Source organism: Equus asinus, chromosome 28 (genome assembly GCF_041296235.1).
Source record: "Equus asinus isolate D_3611 breed Donkey chromosome 28, EquAss-T2T_v2, whole genome shotgun sequence".
In the NCBI taxonomy this organism is placed as follows: Eukaryota; Metazoa; Chordata; class Mammalia; order Perissodactyla; family Equidae; genus Equus; species Equus asinus.
In genome coordinates, this window is record NC_091817.1 from 49,093,404 (window position 1) to 49,107,861 (window position 14,458).

The following is a 14,458-nucleotide window of genomic DNA, read 5'->3' on the forward strand; positions in this document are numbered from 1 at the left end:
GGAGTCCGAGGAGGGGCTCGTTCTCCAGTGAGAGTCTGTTCAGCCGAAGGTGGGAACAACGTAGGCAGGAGAAGGTGCGGGCAGGGCCCCTGGCTTGTCAGAAGCTTCAAACGGCGCCTTTTCCAGCGTTCTAAATCTCAGGCTCCATGGCCTGGCTTGCAGTTCCTGGCTCAACGCGGCTACCCCGCCTGCACTCCTATTAGTCTGGACCATGCAATCGCCCCTCCGCAGCCCTGGCTGCTGCCATTTGCCGCACACGTTCCCCGGGATGGCTGGGAACGCGGGCTTCTGCTTGCGGATTCATAGTCCAGGAAATGCATTTTAAATTGGTCCCAGGATACTCGGATCCAGCAATCAGACACCACCTCTTGGGGGTGGGGGGGGGGCGGGAGTATGTGTGGAGAGACACTTAGTAACGAGAGTGGCAATCCCACTTTGGTCCCCCAAGTGCGACCGCTCCCGCCGGAGTAGGGGGCTACCTGTTGGCCAGGGCGCAGGGAAGGGACGGAATTTGGATGTCTTCACTCCAAAATAAGTGCGTGTGGCCAGACTTTCTCTTAACTTATGGGGAGGGGGCGTTTGCCAAATCCCTGTTTTCGGAGGCAAGCGCCCCCCTCCCTCCCACATGTGGACGCAAACTGCCTGTAAGGAAAAAGGACGGGTTATTTGTCCCAGGGAAAACCACCTGTGGTCTGCCGAGAGTCTCTTTAGTCAAGGGGCACGCGTTGCGGATAGGAGCCGGGTGCGAAGGGCGAGGTGCGGGGTGGGGAAGCGGAAACATTCGGGGCGCCCCCAGACCGCCCTGGGCCTGCTCTGCCGGGCTTCCCCTCGCGGCTCCCGGGAGGGGATAGAGAGCGCCCCGGGTGCTGGGCGCCTTCCCATTACGCAGTTCCTGTCCCTTTAAATCCAAGTCCTGAGAAAGTGGGGGCTGGGGCGCCCCAGCTGGACCCCTATTTCCAGACAGGCCCCGGCAAGGGGGGAAGCCCGCCGGGCGGGAGCGCCGGGCGGGGGCAGCAGGAGGGCGGGGCGCCTGGGGTCCCCGCCTGCGCCCCGCGCCCGCCGCCAGAGCCGGCGGCGCCCCTCTCCAGGCCGCCCGCGCTGCGGGGGCGGGGGCCCGGGGCGGGGGCGCGTGGGGGCGCAGGCGGGCGGGCGGGGCGCGGGGCGGGGGCGCGCGGGGGCGCGGGCGGGCGCTGTGCGGGCGCGCGCCGCGCGGCCAGAGCGCGCGAGCCGGGCCCGGAGCGCACGCCGCCGTCGCCGCCGCCCGACCCGCCGCATTGCTGCTGCCGCCGCCGCCCCGGCCCGGCCCGCGGCCCCCAATATGGTGCAGCCGCCCGCGCCGCCGCCCGTGCCGCCGCCGCCCGCGGGCCCCGCCGCCGCCCTCGGGCGCCCGCAGCGCGGCAGCCGCAGGTGGGGAGCTGCGCCCTGGGCCTGAGCCGCCCTCCCGCCCGGCCTGCGCGGCCAGCCCCCGGCGGGCTCGCCTCCGAGGGGCACTTGCCGCTGAGGTGGAGCCGCTGGCACCAGACGCTCCTGCTCCTGCCCCCTCCCTCCCCCTCCCCTCCCCTCCCCTCCCCCCTCCCTCCTCCCCTCCGGTCCTGTCTCCAGCGGGAGCGCGAGACGCTGGTCAGGCTCCGCGGCGCAGCTCGAAAATGAATAATCGCCCCCAATTGACTTAAATTCCACCGAAGCCGGCGCCGCGGCCGCCGCCGCTCGGGATCTGCTCGCTGTTTCTTTGCTTTCTCCATTCTTCCTTAAAAAAAAGCAAAACAAAACCAGCCAGCCAGCCAACCAAGAATCCGGTTTGTTGATCGCCTTATTTTTTTTTCACCGTTTGCCGGATTTGCAAACCGAGTTACATGCATGTCCAGTGGGGGTAGGTTTAATTTTGACGATGGAGGGTCCTACTGTGGAGGCTGGGAGGACGGCAAGGCGCACGGCCATGGCGTCTGCACCGGCCCCAAGGGCCAAGGCGAATACACCGGCTCGTGGAGCCACGGCTTCGAGGTGCTGGGCGTCTACACCTGGCCCAGCGGCAACACGTACCAGGGCACCTGGGCGCAGGGCAAGCGCCACGGCATCGGCCTGGAGAGCAAGGGGAAGTGGGTGTACAAGGGCGAGTGGACGCACGGATTTAAGGGGCGCTACGGGGTGCGGGAGTGCACGGGCAACGGGGCCAAGTACGAAGGGACCTGGAGCAACGGGCTGCAGGACGGCTACGGCACCGAGACCTACTCGGATGGAGGTAGGTGCCCCGTGCGGGCGGCCGGGCAGGGGGCTGGGCGGGGGGGCACCTTCTTCTCTTGCCTTTTCTGTTTATCTCTGGGCAAGTTGAGCTTCTCCCTCCAGCGGGGCCATGGGCACCTGGGGCTTTTCCTGGGGCTCCCTGGAGGCCACAACAGCCCTGGCTACAGGTTGCCCCACTGCCTGGTGGGGGACAGCGCCCCTGTGCCAGCTGAAAGGTGTTGGGGGCTTTCCAGGAGCCGAGTCAGGCCTGGGAGCGCGGAGCTGAGCAGAGTGTCAGTGCATCATCCGAGAGCAGGCCAGAGACCTGCTGGAAAGGCCAGACTGGGCCCACGGCCTCCGCTGGGACCCACTAAGGGCGGAGGGGGGCTAGGAGAGGGTCCCCTCCCCTGGTTGGCACAGCTCCCTTGGTGTTGGCCTCCTGGAGTCAGGCCCCAGCTCTGCTTCTTGTTTTCATGCGATGCCTGAGGGCCTCCCTTAGTCCTGATCAACCCAAGCCAATGGAAAGGGAGCAACTGGAAGAGCTAGAGGCGGGGGGACGTGAACCCAAACCAACACAACAAGGCAATAAACTTCTAGGTGGTTGGATGCGCTGCCAGCGCTGTTGGAGCAGGCGGCTGGGGGGAGGGAAGCCCATCTGTTTAGCCAGAGCCCAGGAATCTCGCCTTTCAGTGGCTGAATCATTTTCACCATGAGTTTAGGGAATGCTCTGTGCCTTCATTCTAAGATGCCACCACAGTCAGGGCTGGGCTGGTGCCGGAAGCCAGCGAGCTGCCCGCCTGCCCGTTGCTGCTGTAAGATGGTTTCTGTGCAGGAAGCCTTGGCCAGCTTTGCGGCTCCTCCCTGTCCCAGACGCTCCAGTGTCCGCTCCTCAGTGCATCTGACAGCCATGGAGCATTTACTGTTCCTGGAAGCCAGACCCCAAACAAACCTGCTCTCCACATGCCCCCTCCCCCATCTGGGAGCTCCTCCTCAGAAGTGGCTCGGTGCCTTGCTCTGGGCGGTTTGGTAATTTTTCAGGCATGGATGCCTGGGAAGGGACTGGGGCACAGCAGTGACTTGTGTGCTTTTACTGGGCATAAAAATCAGGAGCGTATGTGTGGTCTTCTCCCTGCCTGCTCACTGCCTCTGAGTTGCATGAAGCAAGTACTAAGCACCTGCTTCCCGGCCACATCCAGGAGTGATGGAGGCCTGGAGAGTAATTATTATTTTGGCTTATGCAACTGAGAGGCAGGGTTCATTATTACTCAAGGGGAGGAGGCGTGGGGGGCAGTTAATTATATAACGCTCCTGCCTGTCAAAGCCGTGCCCAGCCTTGTCCCAGGCGGCCTCTTCTGTGCTGTTGTTGTTTTCATGGAGCGGGTTGGAGAGCTTCCTTGACCCTGGGGCGCCTGGGCCGGCGGGTCCGAGCAGACGGCCATCCCTGGGTTCTAGGCCGTGGGCGTGTGTGTGTGTGTGTGGAGGCACAGCAAGGCCTGGGCAGCATATGTGGGTGGCTGAGGTGGGCGGCCAAGCAGCCTGGTGCTCCCAACTGGGCTATCTGGGAGCCCAGGGGCAGTTGCCACCCCAGGGCTCTGTCCAGGCTGTTCTGCAGACCGGTCACTCCAGAGGTGCTCCCAGCTGTGCCTGAGCCAGGAGAGCGGCTTTGAGGCCCTGTCAGGCCAGCCTCACACGGGGGCATGGGGAGGAGAGGAGCCAGGCCGCTGTCTCTGGGAACTCCCCAGAATATCTGAGAGTGAGGTCTAGCACCCCACTCCACCCAGCTTCCCTGGGCAGAATTCTCTCCTTCGTTCAACAGATATCTACTGATCGTCTACGATGAGCAGGTGCCCTGGGGTCTAGGAAAACAGCAGTGATCAGAGTAGGTGAATTTCTTTGTCCTCGTGGGGCTTCCATTTTAGAGGGAAGGGTGGTAATTACACTGCGGTTACCCCAGGGAAGAGAGGAGCTGACTTTGTGGCTGGCCGTGAGTTTAGGGTTTGACATGTTGTTGTAAGAAATGCTTTTTCCTTGGATCAGTGTCCTTGGGTCTCTGATCCCCATCCAACCAGCTATGCAGTGTTCTGCTCCCTAAAGCACTTCCCCTCCCCAGCGTCCTGTTTGAGTTTCACATGATGGAGACAAAGGGATCGTGTCCATTTTACAGATGAGGTCAGTGAGGCCCAGGAGCCCTTGTGACAGACCAGGCCCCCAGCCTTTGATGGCAGAGTCAAGGGTTTGAGCCCTGATCTGTCTGGGGCCAAGCTCCCTTTCTCCCACATTATACCAGCTGTACACCAACCGAGGCAGACACACAGATGCAGGGCACCAGCGCTGGCTGCTGCCTTTTGATTGGTGACATGGCATGACAGAAAACCAAATTGACCCTTCTGGCCTGGGATAATCAGGCTCAGACATCTGGAGCCACTTTTCTGGAACACTGTCCCTGCTTCTCATTAGGAAGGAGGTGACTATTGAGAATGCGTGCCCTCAAGCAGTCCATCAGGTGAACAGAACCAGAGTGGGGTGTCCTCATCCACCAGAACAGAGCAGTGGGTCTCCAGGCCTTACCCCCAGTCAGCTGGTGGGCAGTGTGGGGTCCCGCTTCAGAGAGGGCAGGCAGAGCCTCAGTGAGGTAATGGTCCTGACTCCAGTCTGACTTTCGCTTTGCACAAGGGATGGAAATGTCAGGCAGGCATCAGCAAAGCTCCCAAACTTCAGCCCAGCTCCTGGTGCTGACTTGGGGAAATGGCACTTTCCATGAATAATGCACAGACGGCAGATGTGTTCTCCAGGTAGCTGGAATTGGTATGGAATCCATTTCAACTGGGGACGCTTCTGCCAACTCCTCCTCCTCCAGGTTCATTCTCCCCTGAGCGTAAGGCAGGTGCTGCTCATTGAAGCGAGCTGAGCGACTTCCACAGTCTGTTGGGTGACCCCACGGAGATGATGAGGCCGTGGGCGCAGGGTGGCAGGAGCACATGCTGTGGAGTTGACAACTGTTGGGCTTGAATTCTGGCTGTGCCTTTGCTCTGCACTGTGACCTTAGGCAAGTTACTTAACTTCTCTGAGTTTCTGTTTCTTCCTCTGTACAAAGGGCTGATGATAATATCTGTGAAGTGGTTGGGGATTCACTGAGGTGATGTATACCAATGGCTATGTCAGGAATATAGTAAGCGTTCATTATTATTTATCACTAGTTTATTATTACAGTTCACGTGCACTGAATGTCACTTATAATGATCATTATTAGAACCAATAGCTGGACATGATAATGATGATAATGAAAATGGCAATGAATGGCAATATTAAACACTTACTGTGGGCCAGGCATGCGGCAAGTGTAGGCATGAATTATACTGCTTCATTCCTGTACCTTGCCAGCGTTGGTTTTCTCATTCCTCCCATTCCCCACGTTGGGAAGCAAGGCTCAGAGGAGCCAGATGCCTTGGCTGATGAGCATTGGGTGGTACCAGGATTCATGCTCTGGACCACAATTCCAGACTGGTGCTTTGGTGTGGAGCACCTCCGTCTAAACTCTCTTGTGCAGAACTGCCTTCCGGCCCCATCCTCATGCTCCACACCCCTTCTCTGCCGAGAGCAGCAGCCCTGAGCTGTAGGCAGGTGCGCACACAGGCCCGCACACCTCGGCCCTCCCTCCGGCCCCCCGAGATGCACTGCCTCTTCTCCACTCGCTGGACCCCTGCACTTTGCCACAGAGGTAAATATTTCCTCCCGGGGGCTGTGTACACAGGACCCCTTGGACCAAAAGTTAACCCCCGCAAATAAACCCTCCCACAGCCTAAAGATATGAGTCATCTCACACACCCGGCCTCTCCCCCTCATACACAGATTCCGTTCACCGGCCCAGATCCCTCGGCCCACACAAATCACACACGCCCACAGCCAGAATTCAGATCTCCCGGCGCCTGCGCGCACACACGCGCACAATACACTTGTCACCCAGAGATGTTTGCCACCCCGTCCCCCAAAACATGGCCACGTGCACCCTCCTAGCTTTGTTCTCTCTCCAAGTACTCCAGATCACCATCCCTCCTGATTCCTGATTCCTGCTCCGAGAAGCGGCTACCCCGTGAGGGAACGTGCGCCCATAGAGGAGGGCTCGGATCGCTGATGGAGCCGGATGCTTTAACCTCACTTTAAATAGAACTTTGTGCAGTGACTGCCCCTTTGAAGGGGGAAAAACTCTCATGCAGACCAAATAAGTGGCCACTGGGAGTGTTTGTGGTGCTTGGCCATGAATATGTGAAAGTAAACTCTTTTTTTTTTTAATGCAAATGCCCAGGTTAGGAGGCAGCAGGCCCAGCAACACAGATATTCTAGATGTTACACCAATAGGAGCTCATTTCAGAAACAAAAGAAGCCCTCAGCTCTCGGAGATAGAAGCATCTCCTCAGAGACTCTCTTTCAGCCACTTTGGGGAAGGAAAAGGCTCCAGGAGGTGAAAGAAGAAGCAAAAGCAAATAACTAGTTCTTTGTTGCCAATAATAGCTGAGAAAGAAGTGTTACTGAAGACTCCCCCCACCAGTGCAGCCCTGGAGCAATGTGACGTGCTTTATATTAGGAAGCTGGTGAGGAACTGAGGATCAGCACCCTCCGAAAATAGCCGTACCCCGGGTAGTTAGTGGTAGCCCGAGCTGACATTAACAGTTAATGCAGCTAACTAGAGGACAGAGGGGACTGTGGGCCAATCTGTTTTCAGAACACCCAGCCAGAGAGAGGAAGACCCCAGAAAAACAAAGAGTAATGGTGGCTGTAGGGGGAGGCTCGGGAACTACTGCTATTTTCCTTCAAGACTTTTTTTCTTCCTCGATTTTCCCCAGGCCTCCACAACTCTAAAGATAACTAGCTATGAACTATGAGCTGATAATGCTGTATATAACGCTCATTGTGTCCTTTGATGACGACAAGATGTTTAGGTTTGTGAGCCCTAGAAGAAGAATGATGTTTGTTTGAATTTTCCGCAATGGCTCCCCCAGTTTGTAGTTCCTGGCTTGTGAGAGGCCACGTGGTTGATGAAGGCCAGCGCTGCGTGGGGCCTGGCTTTACCACCATCAGGCTCCGTGGACTAGAGCAAGGAGCTCTCTTGGGTCCAGCGTGTCTTTCAGGAGGAGAGAGGAGCGGTGTCTTCAGCACCCTGGAGAGCGCCCCACACATGTTGCCTGGGCGGCTTTGCTCTAATTCCCTCTGGGTCACCTCTTCCAGCAACTGCGTCTCCTCACCAGCGACTGCCTGGCCCTGACCCCCCCAGCACACTCGGCCATCAGAAGTTTGCCTGCTCCCGCTCTGCCAGTGTGTGGGTTCCATCCTCCAGGAAACACCCCCACTGAGGTGGGGTTTGCCTGTTTTTTACTCCAGTCCTGTCAGTCTTTCTAAAATAGTTGAATGACTTCTAGGTGTCTCCTGGTGCAGTGAGAGAGCATCTCCCTGCTGGTGGAGGCGGGTTTGGGGTGGGGTCCTTAGTGAGACTGGTGGAAGTCACTCTGAAGCGCATTGGGTGGTGTGTGCTCAGTTCCCACGGAGCTGACAGGGGTTACAAGAACATGACCACAGGCAGCAAAGTGTCTGGAGCAGCCAAAGAATGACTATTTTGCTGCCGTTCTCCTGAAATCAGCACCAATGGATTAGTCATCTAGACCAGCTCTACCCAATCCAGGGGCCACCAGCCACATGTGGCTATTTGAATTTAAATTTAAATGAATTACAGTGAAATAAAATTTAGAATTTCAGTGCCTCAGTCACAGTAGCGACATTTTGAGCGCTCAGTAGCCACGTGTGACTAGTAGCAACCATATTGGACAGTGCAGAGAGAGAATGTTTCCACCATCACGGAAAGTTCTCTTGGACATGCTGATGTGGAGTGCGAGTTTCATGCAGGAAGGGCTGTGTGTCTGTGCTCGTCACTGCTGTGTGTCCAGGGACTAAAATGGCGCAGGCATACAGTGGTCGCTCAATAAATATTTGTAGGGTGAGTGAACCGTGAAAATGCAGTAACATTTGGCCATTTCATTCACCATCATCATTTCACCTGTCCATGTCATTGCAGGAACTTAGAACTGGACATAGACTGTTAAAGGACAGTCTTAAACCTCTCTCTAAAGTGTCATTGTTTTGATCCCCTGACTGGTTTTGTTTTGTTATTGGCTCTGTCATTGCTTGTAAGAGACTCTGCCAGCATTTTACATGAGTAAGATGGATGGCATCGAATACAGTGAATAATAGAGTAAGGATGTTCTAATGGTGCGAGGCAGTCATGACCGGGGGACAGTTTGGAGCACTATTTCCTGAGCAGCGTTCACAGCAAAGTGCTAGCAAAGACAGTTGGAAAAGTAAGTTCCCTTTCATCTACCCACTTTCTCTCTCTTCATTGCTACGGCTTCCTCGGCTTGACCCATTCACTCATCTGAGAAGCATTTACTGAGTTCCTGCTTTGTTCAAGGTGTGAAGACAGAAAGCTCAGGTTGACCTTCGTTGAGTCCACCTGGAAATAGTTGCTGAGCACTGACTACGTGTCTTAGTCCCTTGGGGCTGCTGCAACAAATACCATAGACTGGGTGGGTTATACAGCCGACATTCATTTCTCACAGTTCTGGAGCCTGGGAAGTCCAAGATCAAGGCACTGACGGACTCAGTGTTTGGTGAGGGGCCTCTTTGGGGTTGCAGACTGCCAGCTTCTTTCTGTGTCCTCGTGTGGTGGGCGGGGCAAAGGAGCTCTCTGGGTCTCCTTTGTAAGGGCACTAATCCCTTTCACGAAGGTCCCACCTCCTAATAGCATTACTTTGGGTGTTCGGTTTCAACACATGGATTTTGGGGGGAAACATGCAGTCTATAGCACTACGTGTGCAGTACGTAGTTTAGGGTAATGAGGGAGATTGGGAAAAAGAAACAAATAAAAAATAAAATACGAGAAATAGGATGATGTGACTTCTACCAAAAAGAAAATGCAGTCTGGATGCAAAACTAAAACATGGGAAATAATTAGGGGTTCCTCGTGCCGGACTTTGGGGATCCTGCATGGGAATACTGCAGGGGAGAGTTCCAAGATGGGATGGGGGAGATGTGAGTGTCTTTGAGGGAGGAGCAGAGGCGTCCCAGGAGAAGGGACATCTGAGTTGAGTCTGAATGACAGTGTTAGGGTGGCCGTCACCCCATGAATGAAGTTGCTGACTTTGAAGGAAGGGTGTGCTCAGCTTTACTCTTGTCTGTATGATGGGGTCATAGACTTCCTCCCTCTCAACCTGTGCCATCTCTCGCCTTCCCAGGAATGTCACAGGTGTTGATTGGGACCCAGGGGGTGCCCCCTGGTGCTTTTGGAGACCTCCAAAAGAATCGAGGGTCAGTCTGCACAGGCATTGGGCAGGGTGTTGGCCTGCCGCTGTCTCTTACTCTAGGCCAGTGCTCCTTAAGCTTGAATTTAAATTTAAATGAATTACAGTGAAATTTCCCCTGAATTTCCGGGCCTGAGATGTCACCCAAGAGTTTACATTTCTTGCAAGTTTCAGGTGATGCTGATGCTGCTGCTTCGGGGACTCCACCTTTAGAACCACAGCTCTGGGCTAGTGCCCCCAAACCCCAGCTGCACAGTAGAATTGCCAGACATAGTGCCCTGGGAGACTGTTAGAAATGCAGAATCTCAGGCCCCTGCAGACCTCCAGGGTCAGAATCTGCGTGCGAGATGCCCAGGTGGTTCGAGAGCGGGAAGTGACGCTTTCGCACACGAGTTCCGACCTTGGCTGTGCATGGAGTCATTGGGATGCTTTGACAAATGCTGATGCCAGGCCCCACCCAGAGATGCTGACTGAGGTGGTCTGGGTGCAGCCTGGCATCGGGATTCTTTTTTAAACTATCCAAGTGATTCTAATGTGTGGCTCAGGTTGAGGACCACTCGTCCAGAGCAGCCTCAGCTGCACGTTGGAATCACTGGGAGAGCTCGATGAGGGCTGCGTCCTGGGCTTCCATCCAACACCGCTCTAGCCAGGATCCTGGAGGGTGGCGTCCTGGCCTGGGGTTGTGATAAAAGCAGGAAGGCCAGGAGTTGCTGTGCTAGACAAGAGTTTTTCAAACTCTGGGTCAAGTGGCTCATGAAATAGATGTTGTGTTTCATTTAAAAAAATGCGCTGTCTCATTTTAACTGTCCTCATCTCTGAGGCAGAGGCCGACTGAGAAGGGGACAGGTGCTTCTCCAGCTGTGGTCCTCAGGACCACTTGCATAGGTTGGTGCTGTGATGTTTCTGCCTCTGTCACCACACGGTCTTCTTCTCTGTGTCTCTGCCCTTTCCTCTTCTGTTTCTTACAAGGACATGTGTCATTGGATTTAGAGCCCAGCCAAAATCCCGGATGATCTCATCTCAAGATCTTTAACTCCATTGCATCTGCAAAGACCTTTTTCCCAAATAAGGGCGCATTCGCGGGTACCGGGGGTTAGGACGTGGATGTGTCTTTTGCGGGGACACAATTCAACCCACTACAATGTCTGATAGATTTCAGTTTGAAAGTGCTCCCAAGCACACACTTGGTAACCTAGAACCCCAAAGCCAGGGAGATTCCTTTGAAAGGAGGATGCTCACAGTTTTGAATGTCTGCTTTGTACTGAGTACTCGGCTGTGCACTTTACCAGAAATGTTATTTATTTATTTATTTATTTTAAGATTGGCCCTGAGCTGACATCTGTTGCCAATCTTCCTTTTTTTCTTCTCCCCAAAGCCCCCGTCCCATAGTTGTATATCCTAGTTGTAGGTCGTTCTAGTTCTTCTTCGTGGGACGCCGCCTCAGCACGGCTTGATGAGCGGTACCATGTCCGCGCCCAGGATCGGAACTGGTGAATCCCGGGCCGCTGAAGTGGAGCGCATGAACTTAACCACTCAGCCACGGGTCCGGCCCCTCTCTTGTTCCTTAAAACAGTGCTTTGAGGGAAGCCATATGCTCCCATTGAAGAGATGACAAACATGAGGCTCGCAGGGTTACGTGGCTTGATGAGGCCATGTGGCTGTTGGGCGCTGGGCCTCCACTGGCTCCAGAGCTGTCTCCAGCACCCGGCGATGGAGCCATCATTTCAGCCACTCCCTTGCTTTCCAGATGGGGGAGCTGGGGCCCCGAGAGGAGCCTGGGCTCCTTGCCCATGGTCTCACAGTGAAGCAGAGGCAGGAAAGGATGACACCATGGTCTTCTGCACCAGGCCTGTGGTGGGCCTTTGCCCAGCAATTCATAGACTTGTGGGTTCTCCCAGACCCCTCTGCGAGTGTGACGGAGCTGTGGGTCCTCTCCCCGAACACATGCAAGTCTCTGCACACATGCGATGTTTTGTGGGCCCTTCTGGGTGTTCACAGACTCCCTGAAACTTATGCTCGAACCCAGGATAAGAACCCTTCCATTCTTCACCGGTGCTGAAACGTGCTGAGCTGGGTCATCATTGAACGTAGCAAGTGGGAAATGGGAGGAAGGCTGGAGCCAGCGCCCTCCTGCGAGCATGAGAACCCAGCATCCTCCTGCGGGCCCGGGAACCCAGCATCTTCCTGCGGGCCCGGGAACCCAGCATCCTCCTGCGGGCCCGGGAACCCAGCATCTTCCTGCGGGCCCGGGAACCCAGCATCCTCCTGCGGGCCCAGGAACCCAGCATCCTCCTGCGGGCCCGGGAACCCAGCATCTTCCTGTGGGCCCGAGAACCCAGCACCCTCCTGCAGGCCCAATAACCCAGCATCCTCCTGCGGGCCCGAGAATCTGGTGCCCTCCTACAGGCCCGAGAACCTGGCTCCCTCCCATGGGCCTAAGAATTCCCAGCAAAGACCAGGAGCGTGCAGTGGGAAATGCTGAAACAGGGACTCAACCACCTGTGGTCGTTGGTCCAAGTCACCTGTCCCAGTCTCCCTAGACAGGCTTCCCAGAAGAGAGCCCAGGAATCTCCAAGAAGATCCCACATGTGGGCCATCGTTGCAGGTGGTCCTGAGGACCACACCTGGAGAAGCACCTGTCCCCTCCCAGTCGGCCTCTGCCTCGGGTGAGGAGGGTTAAAATGAGGCGTTTCATGGTGGAGGTGGTAGGCTTACTGCAGGGAGGCCCAGGGGAGCTTCACCCTGGAGGGTTTCGGGTCCTAAGGGGGGCCAGGAGGGCCCTCCCAGGAGCACCAGGTGGGGGCCTACCTGACGGACAGGGGTCACACCGCTGCATCTTCCTGGGAGGCTGGTTGTAGAAGCCAAGCCAGGGGGCCAAGAGCTGGCACCCTACGCCCACCTGGGGACTCTCCAGCCAACTGTTGTGCATGATCTTTTTATGGCCCCGCCCCCGGCTGTTGGTTGCTTTCTGGCTGGTTCCGAGGTCTGGCTGTTTGTTGTGGCTGTGTAAAGAAAAGCAGTACAGGTATGCGTCACTTAACGACGAGGACACATTCTGAGAAGCGTGTCAGTAGGCAACCCTGTTGCTGTGTGAACATCACAGAGTTCAGTTACACACACCTGGATGGTACAGCCTACCACACACCTAGGCCGTATGGTACTAATCCTGTGGGACCCTGTCGACGTGCAGTCCGTCGTTGACCGAAATGTCATTATGCGGCGCGTGACTGTAGTTGACATGCACCTTGGTGAGGGTGGCGTGCGGTGAACCGTGGGTTGCCAGGTGTGGGGCTCCCCTCCTCTGACGCCTGTGGTGCCTCCTGGCCCTCTGTGAGCACACGTGCTCCTGTGCGCTGTTAACGCTGGCTTCCGTGGCTGTCTCCTGCCCTTGGACTGGAAGCTCCAGGAGGACAGAGACTGAGTCTGGCGGGTTCCCCACCGTGACCCCGCATCCGGGGGCGAGGGGCTCTGGAAATCATGGCTGGACGATGAATGAATGGCAAATCAGCGGCGAGCTAGAGGACGAGGGGCCAGTCCCGGAGAGTGAGAGAAGGAGGGGCAGGGAGGGACAAGTGCACTTCAAGGGCTCGGGGGCTGGGACAAGTGTGGCTTGTTGAGAGAACTGAAGAAGGAGGCAGCAGAGTGAGGGCATCTGAGCGCAGCTTCCAGGCCATCGGAGGGACTTCAGATTTTGTCCGGAGGCCAGAGAAGGGCACTGGACAACTTAAGCAGGGCAGCAACGCCATCTGGGCTTGTGTTTTTGTAATGGAACTTTTTATTTTGAGATGATGGTAGACTCACACGCTGTTGTGAGAATGATACAGAGAGATTCCCCGTACCCTCTGCCCAGTTTCCCCCAGTGGTAACATCTTGCAAAACTCCAATACAGTGTTACGGCCAGGATGTTGACATCGCTACAGTCAGATACGGAACATTCCATCGCTGCAAGGATCACTTCGTGGTCCTTTCATAGCTGTGCCCCCCCACACCCCTGTATCTCCTCAACCTCTGGCAACCACGGACCTGCTCTCTGTCTCTATCATTTTCTCGTTTCACAAATGTTCTATAGATGGAATCATACGGCATGTACCCTTTCGGGAGTTTTCACTCACTATAATTCTCTGCAGATCCATCCAGGTCGTTGCTCTGTCAATATTTCATTCCTTTTCATTGCTGACTAGTATTCTGTGGTGGGGATGGACCAGGGTTTGTTTAGCCATTCACTCGTGGAGGGGAATCTTGGTATTTCCCTTTGGGGCGGTTGTAAATGCAGCTGCTACAGACTTTCATGGGCAGGTTTTTGTGTGGACAGAAGTCTTCGTTTCTCTGGGATAAATGCCCAGGACTGCGGTTGCTGGCCTGTGTGGTAGTTGTACAGTTGTGTGTAGATAAGTGCCCTGGCTGCTGGGTGGGAAGGAAATGGGGGCCAAACTGGAAGCTGGAGGCCCTGGGAGGGGGTGCAGGGGTTAGGGGAGAGGGGATGATGGCCTGGATCTGGGTGGGGGGAGAGTTAGAACCCTGAGAGTTTGGAGGCTGGTGGAGTCCAGGACAGCTCTCCTGTAAGACAGAGGGGACCCTAGAGGAGGAGTGGTGTGGGGGCCAAAGGTCGCATGTGGACCGTGCTCGGTGTGAGAAGCTGCCTGCAGCCAGGCGAGGATGGCGAGGGTGCTCTGAGTCTGGATCTGAATGGAGGCATTGTCCGCTGGGAGGTGGTACTGAAAGTCAGGGGAGAGGGCATCCCTGGAGGGGAGAGGCCCCAGCACTCAGAATTGGCTGGGGAGGAAGAGGGCAGGGGAGGAGGAGAGGTATGGCTGACTCGAGCTGGGTGGTGGATGAAGTAGTCAGGCCGAGGGCGTGGGCGCACCTAGGGAGGTTAGGGGGACAGCGGAAGC

At 56.2% G+C, this 14,458-nt stretch overlaps 1 protein-coding gene across 2 annotated transcripts in view; it reads left to right on the plus strand.

The window, feature by feature from the left end:
* Positions 1 to 1,594: 1,594 nt before the first annotated feature.
* Positions 1,595 to 14,458, plus strand: part of JPH3 (junctophilin 3) — a 95,743-nt gene continuing 82,879 nt past the window's right edge. The window contains exons 1-2 of one of the 2 annotated variants that reach the window (XM_014831754.3): positions 1,726 to 2,239; positions 2,966 to 3,036. In XM_014831754.3, the coding sequence (XP_014687240.1) occupies positions 1,858 to 2,239; positions 2,966 to 3,036 (453 nt within the window). In that variant the 5' untranslated portion in view covers positions 1,726 to 1,857. Of the gene's footprint in view, positions 2,240 to 2,965; positions 3,037 to 14,458 lie in introns of those variants that run through there. The other variant, XM_014831025.3, reaches the window with a different exon arrangement.